The sequence below is a fragment of the Phocoena phocoena genome, chromosome 1 (genome assembly GCF_963924675.1).
Source record: "Phocoena phocoena chromosome 1, mPhoPho1.1, whole genome shotgun sequence".
Taxonomy (NCBI): Eukaryota; Metazoa; Chordata; class Mammalia; order Artiodactyla; family Phocoenidae; genus Phocoena; species Phocoena phocoena.
Window position 1 is genome coordinate 116,567,589 of NC_089219.1, and position 19,895 is coordinate 116,587,483.

The 19,895-nt window shown below is 43.7% G+C and overlaps 1 protein-coding gene across 1 annotated transcript; it reads left to right on the forward strand.

The window, feature by feature from the left end:
• The first annotated feature begins 265 nt into the window (after window positions 1-265).
• On the forward strand, window positions 266-667 carry NHLH1 (nescient helix-loop-helix 1). The gene has a single exon (XM_065897234.1). The coding sequence runs from the start codon at window positions 266-268 to the stop codon at window positions 665-667; it is 402 nt and encodes a 133-aa protein (XP_065753306.1).
• The last annotated feature ends 19,228 nt before the right edge of the window (window positions 668-19,895 follow it).

The window sequence follows — 19,895 nt, forward strand, 5'->3', positions numbered from 1 at the left end:
GCCCATCTTAAACCTTCCTTAACCCTCCCCATCTCTGAGCTGTCCCCTCCTTCCTCCCTCTGCCCTTACCAATTTCCCCTTCTCTCTTCCAGGCTCCCGACCAGAACGCTGACCATGGAACCCTGAAGTGGCTCTCACTTCCTTGAGCTCAGTGGCAGACCCCACCACCCCAGGCCCTTCCTGCCCCTCCCGCAACCAGCTTTCAGGCTCCCAGAGGGAGGGGTGGGGAGGGGATCCTGATCTCACAGGGCGAGGGGCATCCGTCATGATGCTCAACTCAGACACCATGGAGCTGGACCTGCCTCCCACCCACTCTGAGACCGAGTCAGGCTTCAGCGACTGTGGGGGCGGGGCGGGCCCTGACGGGGCGGGATCGGGGGGGCCGGGAGCGGGTCAGGCTCGCGTCCTGGAGCCAGGAGAGCCGGGCCGGAAAGACCTGCAGCACCTGAGCCGTGAGGAGCGGCGGCGCCGGCGGCGCGCCACAGCCAAGTACCGCACGGCCCACGCCACGCGGGAGCGAATTCGCGTGGAAGCCTTCAACCTGGCCTTCGCCGAGCTGCGCAAGCTGCTGCCCACGCTGCCCCCCGACAAGAAGCTTTCCAAGATTGAGATCCTGCGCCTGGCCATCTGCTACATCTCCTACCTGAACCACGTGCTGGACGTCTGAACACTGCCTGCCTCCCGCCCTGGATTCACTCCTGTCCCCGGGGCTTCGCTGGGGTCCCTCCTCACCGCTCACTGCTTAGAACGGCCTCTCCTCCCTGCGTCCCTGTACCTTGGCATAGCATGTACCCACTGGCCCCGGGCCCAGGCAGAGTGCCCACCGGTTGGTCGATTGGTCGAAGGAGACTTCCTTTTACTCACCTAGGCAGCCGGAGGGCTCTTCTCGTGGGTACCTTCTACAGTTTGTGGTTGGGACCCAACCGGTTAGAAATGTTTTTGCTTGGGTGGTGGGTATACAGTCTTGGAATCTCCCCTTGGCTCGCTCATGGGCTGCTGCCTCTTCTACTCCTACATCCAAATTTTCAGAGACACACCCCCTTCCCCAGACTCCGACTCTGTCTCCCATCCTGTTTGCACCCTGTTGCAGCTTCTCCTGCCCATGGTAGAGGGGGGGCATGGGAACAGGAAAGGGGAAGGCTGGGGTTAGAGGGTGTGGGCTTTTTCTTAGACATCTCAGTCTAGCCCTTGGGAGGCAGGGGCATGGTGAGGTAACTCCTGTGAGGGGAATCTCAGTAGCTGGGGATTATGGAAAAACTCTTCCTGTTTTCTATCTTGTTCCTGAGGCTTAGCATATACAGACCTCGGACCTTACTTGGTAGTGAGTGCCTTGCCCTCTCTGAGCTATTTGGCCCCCTCCCTATCTCCTCTCACCCCAACCATCCCAATTTTCTTCTTCTTTGTGTGCAGCTAGAGAAAGGGAACCTAGATCTTGGGGTAGGGGGTGATGTCCCCCAAATCAGCCCAGAGTATCTGCAAAAGGCCCAGGCAGTGAGTGGGCCAAATCTCATGTCTGCTTCCTCCATCCCAGTCCACCACAAAGATGTGCAAAACCCACACTGATTTCTCCCTCGGATGCAGGGGGGATGCCCTATTGTTGCCCTCTGGGAAAGCTCAGCTCTCCCGACCCTAGGACCTGTTTATTATATTTTTTCTGCTTCCTTAAGCTGCCTTTAGCAAGGGAAGATACCCCCCTACCCCATCCCACCTCGTGGCTCTCTGCGCTACCCCCATGTTGCTGAGCACCCCCTGCTCAGTAGCCCAGGGTCCGTGGCAGAACGAAGGGCCTGAGGACCTGTGTAGAAGAGATGAGCTCACCGCACTTCCCATGCTTCCACATCCCTCGCACCAAACTCCTAGCTCTACAAGGATATTATTTATTTACGTATTTATTTATTTATTCATCTATTTATTTACTTATTTATTTATAAATATTACTATTTATTGCCAAGTCGTGCACTTTGGGGTCGAGTGAGGGAGCTCCTGGCTGTCCTAGCCAGGTCTCTCTTGCTTCCTCCCTAGTTATTCCCTTCCCTTTCTTGCTCCTTCTGTAACTCCAGGTGTGTGTGGGGATCCCTTTTGCTCACCACACCCATATCCCTTCCTGGGATCCATCTGTCCTGACACCCTAGTCCTCTGGGATGGCGCCCCTCCCCCACTTCCAGGGCTCCTGGATCCTTCTTCAGCTCCCTCCATCCCCAGACAATCCCACGCCAGTCCTGCCTGCTCCTTTTCTCTCTCCATCCCTCTCCCATGACCCTCACTTCTTCCTAAGACCCCCAACAGTGGCCCCTAAAGGTCTGTGTCCTGTGTCCTGTGTGTGATTTCCTCCTGTTGCAGTTCTGATTTCATACAAAAAGAAGAATTAAAGTGACCTCGTTCTAGCACCAGGTACAGCTGTGGATCATTCAATTGGGTTGGGAAGCTGGACTGCAGGTTATGACAGAGTGGGCATTGAGGGTCCCAAGCTTTGAAGGCTTTCCTGATGGGATCATGAGAGCTCACTATGGTGAGCAAATGAAAAAATAGAGAAGGGGTCACAGAGTAAACAGGTGCAGGGGAGGGTGTAACAGGTCCCAGGCCTCTCCATCTAAAGTGCCATGTACTTCCATCTTGGCACCCACTGAGTGAAACTTTCTGACCCCTCTGATGTTATGCTTCTGCTCCTGGTCTCTATGGATCAGGGAAGGAGCTGAGTGTCCCAGTGGAACCCAAGTTAGACATGTGTCTGTGGGTCCACGTTGCTGGGTTATGAAACATTTCATGCCATGGCTATGAAACATGGCCTTCCCCATTATTGTCTCTGAGCTGGATCAAAATTCCTTGCAATCACGGTTCTTGGCCCATTTTGTGTTCCCCAACTTTCAGATACTCGAGAGAACACAGTGGAGGACCTGGTACTAAGAGAAGAATAGGGAAAGGGATAAAAAGTAGTGCTGAAGGAATATCAAAGGAATCCTGGAAGGGACTCTAAAATCAATTTATAGATGAGGAAACTAGAGCCCAGAGAGGAGAAGGAGCTTGCCCGAGGTCACACAGTTAGTTAAGGGCAGAGAGAAGGTTCAAACCCCGGTTCTTTTTGTCCTATACTGCCAATGCCCCTCTGCTTCTCTGAAATGAGCCAGCCTGACAGGTGACACTCCATGGACTCCCTATTTTAACAGGAACTTTGATAAACTAGAGCGTATTCAGAGTTGTGCGGCCAAGAAGACAAAAGGTCTGGAAACAACTTCACAGAAGGAATAGTTGAAACACTGAGGATATGTGTCTTTACAAGAATAGATTTAGGGACAATATGATACCCATCTTCAAATATTGAAAGAAAAAACAAAAACAGACATTCTATGTGGTCCCAGGAGGCAGAACAAAGACCAGTAGGTGGAAGTGATAGGAAACAGATTTTTAACTCCAAAAAGCGTTGCAACATCTGGAGCTGTCCAGCAGTGGAAGCGCCTGCCTCAAGGAGGAGGAGTCCAAATAGACAGGCTGAAGAAAACGCTGTAGGCAGAGTTACCAGGGAGCCATTCCTGCCAGTGAAATCCTGGCTAGGTGAACTTGAAGATCCTTTCCAAACTTTAGAAGGCTGAAGGCCTTCTGAGAAGGCTGAATGCCAGCACTGGGAGGAAGAGGCTGAGATGTCCTTCAGTCTCTGAAGCGTGCTGTTTTCATCTCCGATGGGCAAAGACTGACATCAGCAGCAAGAGGGGTTTGAGTTAGACTTAGGGAAGAACTCCCATACGGGAAGAGGTTGACATCTTCCCTTCCCCATCTGATTTAGATGAAATGTACTCTGCCCAGAACCTGGCAAGAGGGAGGGCTGAACAGAGACCACGGAGAATCTGAGGACTACAAGGGGCCAGGGTGGGAAGGGAGCACAGAAATTGCTGAATCCAACACTTTTGTTTGAAAGGCAGGTGAAATGCTGTCCACAAAGGTGATGGGACTCACCCATGATGGCGGACTGGGGTTACCTGGCCCCAAGTGCTTTTCGCCTTCCACTGCACAGCGGCCTCAGTCCGCTGAGCACCCTGCCTCCCTCTCATCACTTTGCCCCGCTGGAAAGCAGAAGGGTTTACTGGGCCCCTCCCCACAGGGATCCCTTAGGGCCTGGGGATGGTGAGAGGGGGCGGCTGCAGCTGTTCTACTGCTAGCTCCGAATTTCTTCAGATAATCAATTGGCCTCGGCTGCCGTTCTGCTCCACAGGATGGGAGAAGGAGGTGGAGAGTGGAGGGGGAAGGGAGCAGGGGACCAGGCCCTGGGAGAGGAGACTGTCAGGGAGATGGAAGTCCCTGGATGAGGGTAAAAGAGAGCGCTCCGGAGCTAGCACTCAGGGAGGAGGGAGGAACAGAAGGTTAGAAGAGGATGCATCTGGGGGCCCTCATTTCACAACCTCCAAACCCCAGCAAGTGGGCCAGTGGGGTGGGGGAGGGGCGGTTGGGGGGCACCTGGCAAGTGGGGCTCTGGCACCTCACCCCTCCCTCTTCTAGCCCCTCCCCATCATGCCCCTTCGAGCCTTCCATGCCCTCTTCCATCCCCAGTTACCGCTGGCCTTGACCCTTCCATGCTGTCTGTCATAATTGCTCCCCTCTGACCTTTTTCTCAGAAAACCCCACCCCCAGTGACAGAGCAGACAGCAGGGCCCCAGGGGTTTGAGAGAATGGGGGGGACTTCTTAGCCACTCCTCCCTCTCCTCCCCTTACACACACACACACACACACACACACACACACACACACACAGTGTAGGCTGCCAGGCATATGGCCCCTTTGTACCCACACAATGGAGGCCCTGCCTGTGCCCCTTTCCAGTCTGGGCACAGGGCTCCTCTCCCTCATTTCACCCACCTTCCTTCCTTCCCAATGCAGTGCCCGACTTCTCTGCCTTCTCTTCTTCCTCTTTCTGGAAGGCCCCTTAGGCCACCCCCTTCCTTCATCTTTCTGAATCTTTCTTGCTTTCTTATGTCCTTTCCTAAGCTCTTGAAATCCAGCTGGGTAAGGATTGGGGACAGAAGAAAGAAGCTAACAGGAAGGTTAGTCCTCAAATGCTAGTTCACCAGAGAGAAGAAGGAAGAGCGCAGAGAGGGAGTTGGGGAGAAGGGAGGCAGTGTGGTGGCCGCAGCAGAAGCAGCAACATTGTGCTAGAGGAGAGAGAAATCTCATACCAGGCAGCCGGAGGACGTGAGTCCCAGCTCCATACTTACCTTTTGTGCTTTGTGCCATAATGAGCAAAGCACATGCCTCCCTGGGCCTCAACTTCCTCATCTGCAAAAAGGGGAAGATAATAAGACCTGCCTCAAAGGCGTGTTATGAAGGTTAAACAAGATCATCGTGGCAGTGCTTAGCATGATAAGTTCTCACTTAGGGTACCACAGGGGCAGCGAGTAAAAGGGCCAACCTGTACTGTTGCACAGTCTGTGCACTGTACAATATGCCAGGCCAGGGCAGTGAAGGGGCCTGATATCCAGCTCTTGTTCCACCACACCAGTTGTGCCACTGGTGCCAGTGAGGATGCATGCATCCTTCAAGAGGTGACCTTAGAATCAAGCCCCTCATGTGGGCTCCTGAGCATCAGTCAAGAGTCCAACCAAAAACTTAGGAGTCCTGACCGCTTTGGAAACCAAGATAGAGTGGGAGGGGACAAGAGGCTGTGGATCCCTTAGCTCAGGCTTCTCTGGAGAGTTGGGTAGAGCTAAACTCTGAAATCTGCTAAACTGAGGATGGAGACATAGCAGCTGAGGAAAAGCGGGGTGGGTGCTGAAGAAACAGAAAAAGAGGGAGACCTGGGTGGGGGAATATGATCAGAACGCTGTGCTGGGCGGACCTATTGCTCCTCCTCTTCCCCTGTTCCCTCCCTTAAGCAAGTTTCTCTAAGGCAGGTCTGATTATTGCTTATGGAGCACTGCCCCCTGCTGTCCGTGATTAGAGATGTTCTCACTCTTCCCCCTCTCTGGCTGGGAGCTGCTAAGAAATGGGAAATGAGAAGATGGTGCTAGACTGGGGACAAAGGGTGAAGGAGATGTGGTGGGACCTGCAACCCAAAGTTCTCTTCTTGTCAGAGGTTTCTGGAAGGTGGATGAGGGTTGATTGCTGTCTAGGGATAAATGGTGTTTCATTTACATATATTAATGGTTTATAATTTTCGGATTGATTTTTTCCTGTGTCCATTTCATTCAGGGTATGTGTGTGTGTGTGTGTGTGTGTGTGTGTTCTACTCTGAGGGTGCTTGCCTGCTTCTGTGGTCTCTGTATGCGCATACATCGGTGTGCTTGTTTTTGTGCCATTTTTCATGTTGGAATCTGAGTGACAACTGTCAGGTATGGCACGGAAACCTGAGGCTGTTTAACTTCCTCTCCTTCCCTCTAGGTTTTTTGTTTTGTTTTGTTTTTTACTTTTTATTGGAGTATAGTTGATTTTTACAATGTTGTGTTTGTTTCAGGTATACAGCAAAGTGAATCAGTTATACATATACATATATCTACTCTTTCTTAATATTCTCTTCCCATATAGACTATGACATCCTTCCTTCTAGGTTTTACCTCTGCCTTCCAGCTCCATCAGCCACATGGTTATTTACAAGTGACAGACTTTTGCTGGCTTCTGCCCTGCTTTGATCATTCCAAGAGCAGAGCCTTGTTCTGCTTTAACCTGGGACTCTTGGGTTTAACCTGCTTCCCGAGTGAAGTGAGAGGAGAGAGAGAGCCCTGAGATCAGCACCCTTTTGCCATCCACCTCTCTGCTGTCCTTACTGGCATTTAAACTCCAGCCTTCTCCTTTTACAACCTTGTAGCTGTCTCCTTCACCAGTCACTCCCGTTTTATTCAGTGCACCATACATTTATTAACTAGCCAATGTGTGCCTGACACTGTTCTAGGTTCTGAAATACAGGCCCAGGCTCTCCTCAGTATCTACTGGGGAGACAGACATGGAAACACATCCATTTCCTGAGGGTGAAAAGCATATGCAAGAATCAGAAGTCAGTATGAACTCAGAGGGAGTGCTGGGGAAGGAGGGAGCAGGTAAAACCTGAGCTGGGCTTCAAAGACGGAAAGAGATTTGCCAGGTCTGTGAAAGTGCTTGCAGAAAATTCTGCGGTGTGCTGTCAGGAACCCCCTTTGCAAATTTTCTCCTTCACTGGACAGGGCGTTCACCTCCCCAGATGCAGGAGTGTTGACTCACAGCCGAGGAATCTCTCTCCAGGAATTGCCTTTGGAGGAGGAAAGCTGCCTTGCTTAAGGCTGCACTCCCTCCCTAGGCAGTGTACATGCAAGGGCTGCTTGGTGCATGGGGCTACACAGCCCCATTCCAGGGACAACCATGAAGGGCTGTCCCAGCTTGAGATCACCCATGGGATTGCCAGAGGCCTCTACTGCAATCCCATTGCATTTCAGTTTAGCTTTCTGCTTAATACAGCCTCTCTCACACCTCACAGGTATTGTCTCCTGAAAGCATCCTCCGGCATACACCTCAGAGTGTAAGAATCTCTTTCCCAGGGAAGTCTACCTGAGACAGCGATATTCCAGGTAGAATGCACTGTAGGTACGAAGGCATGGAGGCCTGAGGAGGCTTTGTGAGCAAGTGCACACTATAACCAGTTTGGTATTGTTAGGACATAAAATACAAGGGGCTGGTGGGACAGGAGAGTGATGGAGAACGGCGGGAGAGGTAAGCAGGGGCCAGGCAGGAGAGGCCTTATGTGTTATCCTAGGGAGCTTGTCCTTCGCCACATAAGGATGGGAAACCAATAAATGTTGTCAAGTAGGGTGGATAAATGCCGTCAGATTTACATTCTAGAAATGTCACTTTAAGGATGGTTCTGAAGACAGATGAGCAAGGGTAAGATCTGTGCAGGGAACAGTTTTAGAAGGCTATTGCAAGGTCAGCTGAGAGAAAAAGAGAGTCTGTTTAAGCAGTGGCAGAGGGAATGGAGAGGAGAGGACAGATTTAGGAAAAGCTGTTCAAATGTGGATTCAACAGAACTTGGCGATTTATTAAATGTGGGAGGCTAGAAGAGAACTCCCAGGTTTCTGTCTGGGAAGCCTCGATGAACAGTGGCGCTGCCTTCCAAAATAGACCAGATAGGAGGAGAAACTGTGAGGGATTGTGGTGGGGATGGTGGCAGCAGTGGTGACATACTAAGGACACATTGAACAAGAGCTGTTGAGGAGTCTTCCCATGGAGTGTCCAGAAGGAAGTTGGCTCTCTGGGTTTGTGACTAAAGAGTTGGACCTCTTTGCTAGGACGTGTCGCAGAAATCTCCAACTCCACATCCCCAAACTGGCCTCTTTATTCTCTCCTCCCCTCATCCCGACTTCTCCCTTGTTGCTCCTCAAATGACTAAATGGCACCATCAGCATTCAATTGCCCTGGCTCCCACCTCCAATCCATCATCAACATCCATCCATTTTGGCTTCTAAACGAGACTTGGAGCCGTTTCTTTATTTCCACCAGTACCACCCCTGCTTTCCTTTGTCTGGACTAGCGCAGTTGCCGAGCTGTCTCCCTGCCTCTTGGCCCCCTCTCCTTAAATCCACCCTCCAGACTGCCATCAGAGTGACCCTACCCCCAGTGCAAATCTAATCACGACAGTTCTAGACTAAAATCCTTTTAATGGCTCCCCATTATTTCTTGAATAAAATACAAATTCTTCAACATGGCACGAAATTCCCTTCATGGTGCAGCTCCTGCAAGTCTTTACACCCCGACTGCTATTCCATCCTTCACACTTTGTCCTCTAACGTTATAACGAGCTCTCTGGCACGCTCCACATTGTTCCTAACTTCTGTGCCTTTGCTCCTACTTCACCTATGTAGGTCCTACTCATCCTTCAAGACAACAGAGATGTCCCGTCTTCCAGGAAACCCTCCGATATCCTTCCTGCTCCCCCTTAGCTTTCTATGCACATCTCTATGATTGCCCTCCCCACATTGAATGGTACTGAGATCATTTACCTACTATCACATGGGTTTTGGTGTGCCTTGGGTGGGTTACTTGAAATCTCCAAACATCTGTTTCCTTATTAGAGATAACATATTAAGCCCTTAGTCCCATGCTAGTGCATAACAAAGCTCAATAAATGGTGGTTATATTAAGACAAATTATGGCTTTTATTATCTTCCACTTCAGTTTTCTGTATTGTCCCAACATCTACCTGTTACCATTCACCTTGAGAATACGTATTCATCTATTCCAGTCCATTTGACATTTCAGACGGGGTCCTCATTATGTTATTTTCCTCTGGAAGCTGTGTCTTATCTTTTCACTCCACTGGAAGCCATAGGATTACTCATTTTTAAAAAGCGTTTAAAAAATTACTGGACTTCCCTGGTGGCACAGTGGTTAAGAATCCACCTGCCAATGCAGGGGACACGGGTTCTGTGCCTGGTCTGGGAAGATCCTACTTGCCGCAGAGCAACTAAGCCCATGCACCACAACTACTGAGCCTGCGCTCTAGAGCCTGCGAGCCACAAGTACTGAAGTCTGAGTGCCTAGAACCTGTGCTCCGCAACAAGAGAAGCCACCACAATGAGAAGCCCGTGCACCTCAACAAAGAGTAGCTCCCACTTGCTGCTACTAGAGAAAGCCTGCACGCAGCAACGAAGACCCAACGCGGCCAAAAATAAATTTAAAAAAATTAAAAAGGCAAGTTAAAAAAAATTACCTGAGTAATATATGCCTATTGTAACAAATTCAAATAATACTAACATAAGTACATAGAGTTAAAAGTAGATGTACCGACTGTGTAGATATGAATTACATACCCTTCCCCCAAAGAAATCTGTATTAACCATTTGGTCTGAACCATCTTTCCAAACTTTACATTACAAATGTATATAAATACATAGGTGCATGCATTTAAAATTATAGTGTACATTTACTGTTAGACTTTAACTTAATATGTACTGTTACTTTTTTTTTAAACAACACACTAGAAAAATCTTCTTCATCTGTACATACAGACTAACTTCACTTTTTAAACTTCTGCATAGGACATATGTATGATAATTCATATAACCATCCTCCTGCTGATGGACATTTAGGTTAATTCCAATCTTTTGTTATTAATAATACTGCAGTGCATATCATTCTATGCATACATTTGTGCACTTATGTATATATTTGCTCACGCAAATGTGAGCATTTTCGGAGGGTAGATTCTTAGAAATGGAACCGCTGGATTCAAGAGAATGAACATTTAGAATTTTGATAGATTCTTCCAAATTGTCCTCCAAAGAGTCTTTATCGACCTCCACTATTTCCAACCATACATGAGAGTCTACATTTCTTCACACCCTTCATAGCAATGGATATTATCATTCTTTTTTATTTTTTCCAACTTTACGGGCAAAAGAAATATCAAATTTTTCTTTAATTTGAATTTTCCCTATTTGAGGTTGATGATAATAATTTCATATGTTTATTAGATAATTTCATATGATTATTTCATATGCTTGTAATTTCATATGCTTATAATAATTTCATATGCTTATTTGTATTTATTCTGTGAATTGCCTGTTCATATCATTGGCCTATTGAAAAAAACTGTTTATTTATTTTTTTAAATTTTTGGGTGAAGTAGAAAAGAACAGTTTTATTGCTTTGCCAGGCAAAGGGGGACACAGCAGGCTCGTGCCCTGAAAAACTGTGTGCCCCAACCTGGGGGGATTTGGTGAGGAGTTTTATGGCAATAGTTCAAGAGTGGGGTTGCTGATAAGGATCAGGGTGCACGCAGGACCTGCACTCCTTTAGTCTAGTCTCAGGTGGTCTCCTCATGAGCTTCTCTGGTTCTCGAGTGAAAAAAACTGTTTATTTAAAAAAATTTTATGCAATATTTTTTCTTTTAAAAAATACAATTGAGTTTAAGGAAAACAAAAATGTTTTTGTTCTTCTTTTGTTCAACTGCTATAATCAAGTTAATTCCTCAGTTTGTTGCACGGTAAATAATTCGTCCATGCCTCCCTTTTTGTTGCTTCCTCTTCCCATCCTCGACCCTATTTTCCTTGCCACCCCTCCCACAGGAATCTACTCATTTATTTAGTGCATGTGTTTGAATCTCCCTTTCATCCCTTTATTGACTCGTATGTATCCATGATCTGTACATTACATTATTTTACATGTTTTTATATTTCAGGACAATATTGTGATGTACATCTCAGTCTGTTTCTTTTACTTTTCCTTTTCTTTTTTATTCCTACTGAGCATTGTGTTTTAAAATTCGATTCTGCTTTTCTTATGAGATGGAATTTAAAACACAATATATGGTGAACTAGTTCTTTTTTTATCTGCATGTACCATATGTGCATTCTATCAATACCATGTACTTATTATATAAGATTTTTCTCCCCCAGTTTTTTTCTGCAATGGATATCCTTGAATATGTCAATTTATTTATCCTTTGCAGGGTCATTTTTTTTTTTAACATTTATTATTATTATTTTTTATAAATTTATTTATTTATTTTTGGCTGCGTTTGGTCTTTGTTTCTGCGCACTGACTTTCTCCAGTTGCGGCGAGAGGGGGACCATTTTTGTTGCGGTGCACGGGCTTCTCACTGCGGTGGCCCCCCACCCCGTTGTGGAGCAGGGGCTCCAGGGGCGCGGGCTACAGTAGTTGTGGCATGCGGGCTCAGTAGTTGTGGCTCACAGGCTCTAGAGCGCAGGCTCAGCAGTTGTGGTGCACAGGCCTAGTTGCTCCGCAGCATGTGGGATCCTCCCGGACCGGGGCTCGAACCCAAGTCACCTGCATTGGCAGGCAGATTCTCAACCATCGCACCACTAGGGAAGTCCCTGCAGGGTCATTTTTGTCATACACGCCTAGGAATGGAACTGGATTAGAGACTATATACATATTCAATTTTATGAGGTACTTCTAAATTGTGCTACAAAACATATCAACTCATCTTTGCACACGGCAGCTTGTGATGATCTCTATTTCCTACCACCTCACTAGCACCTGATATTATCCAACTTATAAATTTTGCTGTTCAGGTAGATGTAAAGTCATAAGTATTCTTTTATTGTTTTGTTTGATTGTTGGGAATTTTCTAATTGATTGCAGTATCTCTAGGATTATAGGATTGTAAAATCTATAAGATTATGGATACTAACTCTTTTGTCATGCAGAACATTTTTATTTAGTCAAATTTATAGTTTTTTTCTTCTCTGGATTCTGTATTTTGGGCCTTGGCCTTCCCTGCTCCAAGATCAGAAGATAAAAAAAGAAACTCCACTGCTTTCTTCTAGTAGTTATATTATTGTTTTGGTGTTGTTGCTGTTTATCTTTGGTCCTTTGATCTATCTGCATTTCATTAGATATAAGAAATGAGGTAGGAATTCAACTTTGCTTTCTCCCAATGGTTACCTAATTATACCAATACCATTTATTGAACAATCCATCTTTTTTTAAATTAAAAGAGTAATTTTATTTTTTCCTTTGCAATATTTTTATATATTACTTTTTTTTTTTTTTAGTTTTGAGAGTTCTTTATATAATTTGGATACAAGTTCTTTATCAAATACGTGATTTGAAAATACTTCCCCCCAGTCTGTGACTTGTCTTTTCACCTCTTAGAAGTGTCTTTTGAAAGCACAAGTTCTTAATTTTGGTAAAGTCCAATTTATCATTTTATGTCTTTTATGGACCATGCTTTTAATGTCACATCTAAGAGATTTTTTTCTAACCAAAGGTCACAAAGACTTTCTCTTATGTTTTCTTCTGGAAGTTTTATGCTTTACATTTAGTTTTGTGATCAATTTTGAATTAATTTTTGTGTATGATGCAAGGTGTGGATTGACATCCTTTTCCTGGGCATGTAGATATCCAACTGTTCTATATTAAAAAGACTATCTCTTCTCTACTGTACTGCCTTTGCACATTTGTCAACAATCAGTTGACCATATGTATGTGGATCCATTTATGAACTCCCTATTCTGTTCCATTGATCTACTTATCTTTTTTTTATGCATATGTTACATTGTCTTGATTACTGTAGCTTTATAATAAATCTTGAATTTATATAATATACATCTTTCAATTTTATTCTCCTTTTTCAAAGTTGTTTTGGCTGTTCTAGGTATTTTACATTTCCATATAATGTTTAGAATCAGATTGTCAATTTCTATAAAAAAGAAAAGATTGCTGTGATTTTGTTTGGGATTGCATTGAATCTTTAGATCACTTTTGGTAGAATTGAAATCTTATCAATATTGAGTCTTCCAATCCATGAACAATGTATACCTTCCCATTTATTTAGGTTATCTTTAATTCATCTGAGCAATGTTTTGTAGTTTCAGTGCACATCTTTTTTTTTTCTGGCCGCTCCACCCAGCATGTGGGATCTTATTTCCCCGCACCAGGGATCGAACCCACGCCCCCTGCATTGGAAGCGCAGAGTCCTAACCACTGGACTGCCAGGGACGTCCCTCAGTGCACATCGTTTGTCACGCTTACCTTAAATATTTTATATTTCTGATGCTATAAATGGTATTTTTAAATTTAATTTTTTGAGTGTTCATTGCTAATGTTATGGGTTAAATTGTGTCCCCCCCCCACTGCAAGAGATATGTTAAAATTCTAACCTCCAATACCTATGAATGTCAACTGATTTGGAAATAGGTTCTTAGCAGATGTAATTAGAGTTAAGATGAGGTCATACTTAAGTAGGGTGGGGCCTTAATCCAATATGATTGATGTCTTTATAAGAAGAGGGAAATTTGGACACAGACATGCAGAGAGGGAAGATGATGTAAAAATCCACAGGGAACAGATGGCTGTGTGACAGCAGAGGTAGAGATTGGAGTGATGCATTTACAAGCCAAGGAACCCATGGCTTGCCAGAAAACAACAGAAGCTAAAAAAGGCAAGGAAGGATTCTCTCCTAGATCCTTTAGAGGGAACATGGCCCTGTCAACACCTTGATATCAGATCCCTAGCCTCCAGAACTGTGAGAGAATACATGTCTGCTGTTTTAAACCATCCCAGTTTGTGATACTTTGTTATGGGCAGCTCTAGGAAACTAATACAGCTAGTATGTAGAAATATAATTGATTTTTGCGTATTGATCTCGTATCTTGAAAACTTGCTAAACTCAGTTATTAGTTCTAGTAACTTTAAAAAAATATTCCATTGAATTTTCTACAAAGATGATTATGTCGTTTCTAAATAAAGACAATTTTACTTCTTCTTTTCTAGTCTGCATACCTTTTTTTTTTCCTTATTGCACTTGCTTGAACCTCCAGTATAATGTTGAGTAAAAGTGGTAAGAACATACATCCTTACCTTTTTCCTCATCTTAAGAGAATCAATCTTTGAATATGATATTATCCGTAGTTTTTTGTAGATGCCCTTAATCAGGTTGAAGAAGTTCCCTTCTGTTCCAAATTTATTGAAAGTTTTTTTTTTAATCAGAAATTGATATTGAATTTTTGTCAAATGTTTTTTGATAGATATTGAGATGACCATGTGTTTTCCTTCTTTTTGTTTTTTCTTTTTTTAATCTTTTAAAATGTTTTCAATGTTTCATATGTTAAATCCATCTTGCATTTTTGGTCATGATGTATTATCCTTTTTATACAGTGTTGGATTTGATTTGCTAAAATTTTGTTAAGGATTTTTTGCAGCTATTCATACTGGATATTGATATGTAGTTTTCTTGTAATTTCTTTGTCTTATTCCGGTTGTCAGAGCAACACTGGCTTTATATAATGACTTGGGAAGTATTCCCTGTGCTTCAATTTTCTGGAAGAGTTTGTATAAAATTGGTGTTGTTTCTTTTTAAAATATTTGGTAGAAATAACCAGTAAAGCCATTTACACCTTGTGTTTTCTTTGTGGGAATCTTTTATACTTCAATTCAATTTCTTTAATAGCTATAGGGTGATTCAGATTATCTATTTCTTCTTGAGTGAGTTTGACATTTTGGTACTTTCATGGGATTTTTACATTCATCTAAATTGTCAGATTTATTGGCATAAAGCTGTTCATAATATTTTTCTATTAATATCTTTAGAATCTGTAGTGATGTCACCTCTCTCATTACTGATATTAGTCATTTGTATATTTTTTCTTGTTTTTCTGATCAGTCTGGCCAGATTTATCTGTTTTACCTATCTTCTCAGAGAACTAGCTGTTGATTTCATTGATTTTTCTTTATTAATTTTCTGTTTTCTATTTCATTGATTTCTACTTGATCTTTATTATTTCCTTTCTTTTACTTACTTGGGGTTTAATTTGCACTCTTCCCCTAATTTTGTAAAGTGGAAGCTTATATTTTTCACTCGAGGCTTTTTTCTTTTCTACTAATAGGCTGGTAGAGCTGTAAATTTCCCTTTCAATACTGCTTTAGATACATCCCACAGATTTGATTATGTTGTGTTCCTATCTTCATTCAGTTCAAAAATTTTAATTTCCCTTTTGATTTCTTCTTTTATCCATGAATTACTTAGAATTATATTATTTACGTTCCAAATATTTGGGGATTTTCTGTATATCTTTCTATTATTGATATATAATTTAATACCACTGAGGCCAGGGAATATATTTTGTATGATCTGATTCTTTTTAAATTTATCAAGACTATTTTTATGGCCCAATATGTTCTATCTTAGAAAATGTTCCATGTGCACTTGAAAAGAATGTGTATTAAGTTGCTGTTGAGTGGAATGTTCTATAAATGTCAATTAGGTCAAGTGAGTTGATAGTGATGGTCAAGTTCTTTATATCTTTACAGATTTTCTGTCTACTTGTCCTATCAGTTGAGAGATGGGTATTGACATTTATTTTTTTTAATTTTATTTATTTATTTTTGCTGTGTTGAGTCTTCGTTTCTGTGAGAGGGCTTTCTCTACTTGCGGCAAGTGGGGGCCACTCTTCATCGTGGTGCGCAGCCCTCTCACTGTCGCGGCCTCTCTTGTTGCGGAGCACGGGCTCCAGACGCGCAGGCTCAGTAGTTGTGGCTCACGGGCCTAGTTGCTCCGCGGGATGTGGGGTCTTCCCAGACCAGGGCTCGAACCCGTGTCCCCTGCATCAGCAGGCAGATTCTCAACCACTGTGCCACCAGGGAAGCCTGGGTATTGACATTTTTTGTTATAATTGTGGATTTGATAGAGCTCAGTTTTTGCTTCATGTACTTTGAATCTCTGTTATTAGGTACATAAATGTTTAGAATTGTTATGTCTTCCTGATGAATTGACCTCTTTATTATTATGAAATGACCTTCTTTATTCCTAGTAATACCTTTGCCTTGGAATCTACTTTATCTAGTATTAATATAGCCATTCCAACTTTATTTTGATTAGTGTTAGCATGGCATATATTTTCCCATCATTTTCGCATATTTAAATGGGTTTCTTGTAGGCAGTGTATAGTGAGATAGTACTTTTATAATTCAATCTGATCAGTGCTGCTTTTTAATTGGTATGTTTATACCATTTACATTTAATGTGATTATTGATATAGCTGGGTTTACAGTTTTCATCTTGCTATTTGTCATTTATTTTTACTTCTATCCTTGATTTATTTTTCTCTCTTTTAATGTCTTTTTCTCAATAACACAAATAACTGAAATTCAAAATATAAAATATGGTAAGAGAGGTTCAGAGAAAAAATTGGGATTTTAGAGAAGGGAGAGATTAAATTGATCAAATTCGTGGTGTCAGGAATAAGTTAACAGATAAACTGTCACCTGAATTGGACCTTGAAATAATTTGGGTAAGGGTGATGGTAATGTAAGGTACACCATTTAGAGGGAATGGGATAGACAAAGGGGATGGAGGCAGGAAAGTATGTATTTGATTCAGAGGAAAATAGATCATCCAGATGGTCTGAGGAAGAGTGGCAGGAGATGTGGAAGGTATTTGTGCTGTTGCCAGTTTCCTATGGACATCCTCACCCTGATGGCCTGCAGACATCTAAGACACCTGTCAAATCAAACACATTATCTGCCCTTCAAACCTACTCTACCTCAGTAGCTCCTAATTTGATGTGTGACATCACTATCCTCCTTAATATCTATATCAGAAGCCTGAGTCTTTTTTTTTTTTTTTTTTTTTAAGAGTCATCTTAAATGCTTCCTTGTTCCTCAACTCTATCCATCCCACCTGCAGGGCACCTCTGAAATTTGAACTTTCTTTTCTATCCCCCTACTCTTAGAGCCTGCTTGCTCTGTCTTTCTCCTCAACTACTGCATTAGCCTTCTCACTGGTCTCTCCATTTCTAGATCCTTCTGCTTCCAATCATCCCTCACTCAACAACTAACTCCCTAAATCCCCTGAAAATGGATGGCAAATTCTATGTGCATTTTTCTGGAGAGAGCCTGTAGTTTTCATCAAAGTCTCAAAAAGAGCACCGGTCCACAAAAAGCTAAGATCCATCTGCCCTGTATCTTTATTTCATGTGAAACAATTAATGCTCAGTTAATATGATATAGTTGACAGACTACTGAACAAGAAATCGGGAGACTTAGGTTCCAATTTTGGTGTTGCCAACTAATCAGCTCTATGATTTGGGGGCAGTGGGTTTACCTGCTCCACCCTTGTTTCCTTATCTGTAAAATACAGAAAGATTCCTTTGACATCAAATACTCCAGTTTATCTCCTCTCAGTCTCTTCTCTGTTAGGTTTCAGTAGACAAACATTTACTGTTGTGTCCCACTCACTGAGCCAAGTTCTGAGGGTAGAAAGATACATAAAGCACTGTTCCTTCCACTTCAGAAGCTCACAGAACCAGCTGGGCAGACAGATATGTAAATAAGAAATTACCATACAATGCCATAAAATGCAGAACTCTGGGAGCACAAAGGAGGATCTCTGGGGAAAGGGGCATCTAACTCTGCTTGGGAAAGTTGGGGAGGAATCAGAGAGGAGACCGCAGTGGAGTCTTGAAGGATGTACAGAATTTTCTAGGCAGAGAGGACAGGGATGGGATTTCAGGCAAAGAAAACACCTCAGAAAGGAAGAGGCAGTAACAAAGCCCTAAGCTGGCAGAACAACCAGTAGATGGGTCTAGTTAGAACGTATGCGTATTGCATGTTTGGGCTTTGAATGCCCAGGGAGCAACAGGAGATAAGGCTGAAGGGGGAGACTCAAAGTCCTTACATGGAGTGCCAAGAAGTTTCGATTTCATCTTGTAGACAGTGGGGAGTCACTGAAGTGTTTTAGGCAATGGAGGGACAGTCTGATTTCTCTTTCAGAAAAATCACACTGGCAACAGATAGAAAGATAGATTAGAAGGGCATGATACAAGTTTGGAAGTGAGAAAGGTCTGAATAAGCCAAGGGATTTGGGATGGGGGAGGGAAGATAATATGTTCCCTTTAAACCTATTATATTTAATGTACCCAAAAGAATAGGCAATAAAATGTCCAATAGGAAGCTGGAAATTTGAGTCTGATGTTCAGAAGAGAGATCTGGATTTAGGAGCATTAATAAGTAAGTACTGACTGAAGGCAAGGGAGAGAATGACATTACTTTGGGGGAGGATGTAGGGTGAGGAGTAAAGGGGCCAAATGCTGAATTCTGGGAAATATCGATATTCAAAGTCAGGAAGAGGAAAGATATTGAGAGGATGGCTGGGTTGCAAGGAGCTGAGGAATGAAGGATAGTGGTGAGGAACCTACTCTTTTGAGAAGACTGGATGATAAGAAAAGAAGAGAGGGCTGAAGCAAGAGGAGGGTGCAGAGTGGAGGGAGGTATTTTATTTTGCTACAAGAGTTTGAAGTTAGATACAGTAGAGACTGGGGATAACGAATGGAGCTGGGAAAGGATAGGATCTAATGAAACCTGGGGGGATTAGTCCTAGGCAAGGGAGGTGGGGGCATTCCTTGTGTCAAGAAAGGAGGAAGCCTATCAAAAAAGATATTCTCACATTAGAATCACTGAAGTAACTTAAAAAATAAATGCTGATAGCTGGGCCACAACTCGGACGTTTCTGGTTTAATTAGTCTGGCATGGGTCCTGGGTGTTGGTATGTTTTCAGAGCTTCCCAGGTGATTAACATCTGCAGTCAAGGTTGAGAACCACTGGTTTAATTGTAGGTGACTTTTTAGATTGGTGATAATAGGATGGGATCTGAGGAAGTTCATGCTTGGTAAAGATTGGTTGAATAGGGAGTAGTAAAGTTTGGGGATAGGTTAGGAATAGAGAAAGTGAAGGAAGTTAGAAGGGAAGGGGACCAATCCTAACTTAGTGACTTTTATGTGCCATTCATGTAGAAATGAGTGAGGCTTGGTCCTTGTTCTCAAAGAGATCAGCAGCTTATCTGAGAGAGACACCTCAAAACAAACCTATTACATCCTACAGTTCTTTTCTTTTAATTTTTTAAAAGTTTTTTATTTTATTTTTATTTATTTATTTTTTGTTTTTGTTTTTTAGATTTTTGGCTGTGTTGGGTCTTCATTTCTGTACGAGGGCTTTCTCTAGTTGTGGCGAGCGGGGGCCACTCTGTCGCGGTGCGCGGGCCTCTCACTATCGCGGCCTCTCTTGTTGCGGAGCACAGACTTCAGATGCGCAGGCTCAGTAGTTGTGGCTCACGGGCCTAGTTGCTCCGCGGCATGTGGGATCTTCCCAGACCAGGGCTCGAACCCGTGTCCCCTGCATTAGCAGGCAGATTCTCAACCACTGCGCCACCAGGGAAGCCCTAAGTTTTTTATTTTTAAAAAATTATTTATTTATCTATTTATTTATTTATGGCTGCACTGGGTCTTTGCCGCTGCACGCGGGCTTTCTTTAGTTGCGTTGAGCAGGGCCTGCTCTTTGTTGCGGTGCATGGGCTTTTCATTGCGGTGGCTTCTCTTGTTGCGGAGCATGGGCTCTAGGCACGCGGGCTTCAGTAGTTGTGGCAGTCAGGCTCAGTAGTTGTGGCGCACAGGCCCTAGAGCGCAGGCTCAGTAGTTGTGACACAAGGG

Bases quoted from the DNA above. Each gene is read 5' to 3' on its own strand.
- NHLH1 (XM_065897234.1), top strand. From the start codon at position 266: ATGATGCTCAACTCAGACACCATGGAGCTGGACCTGCCTCCCACCCAC.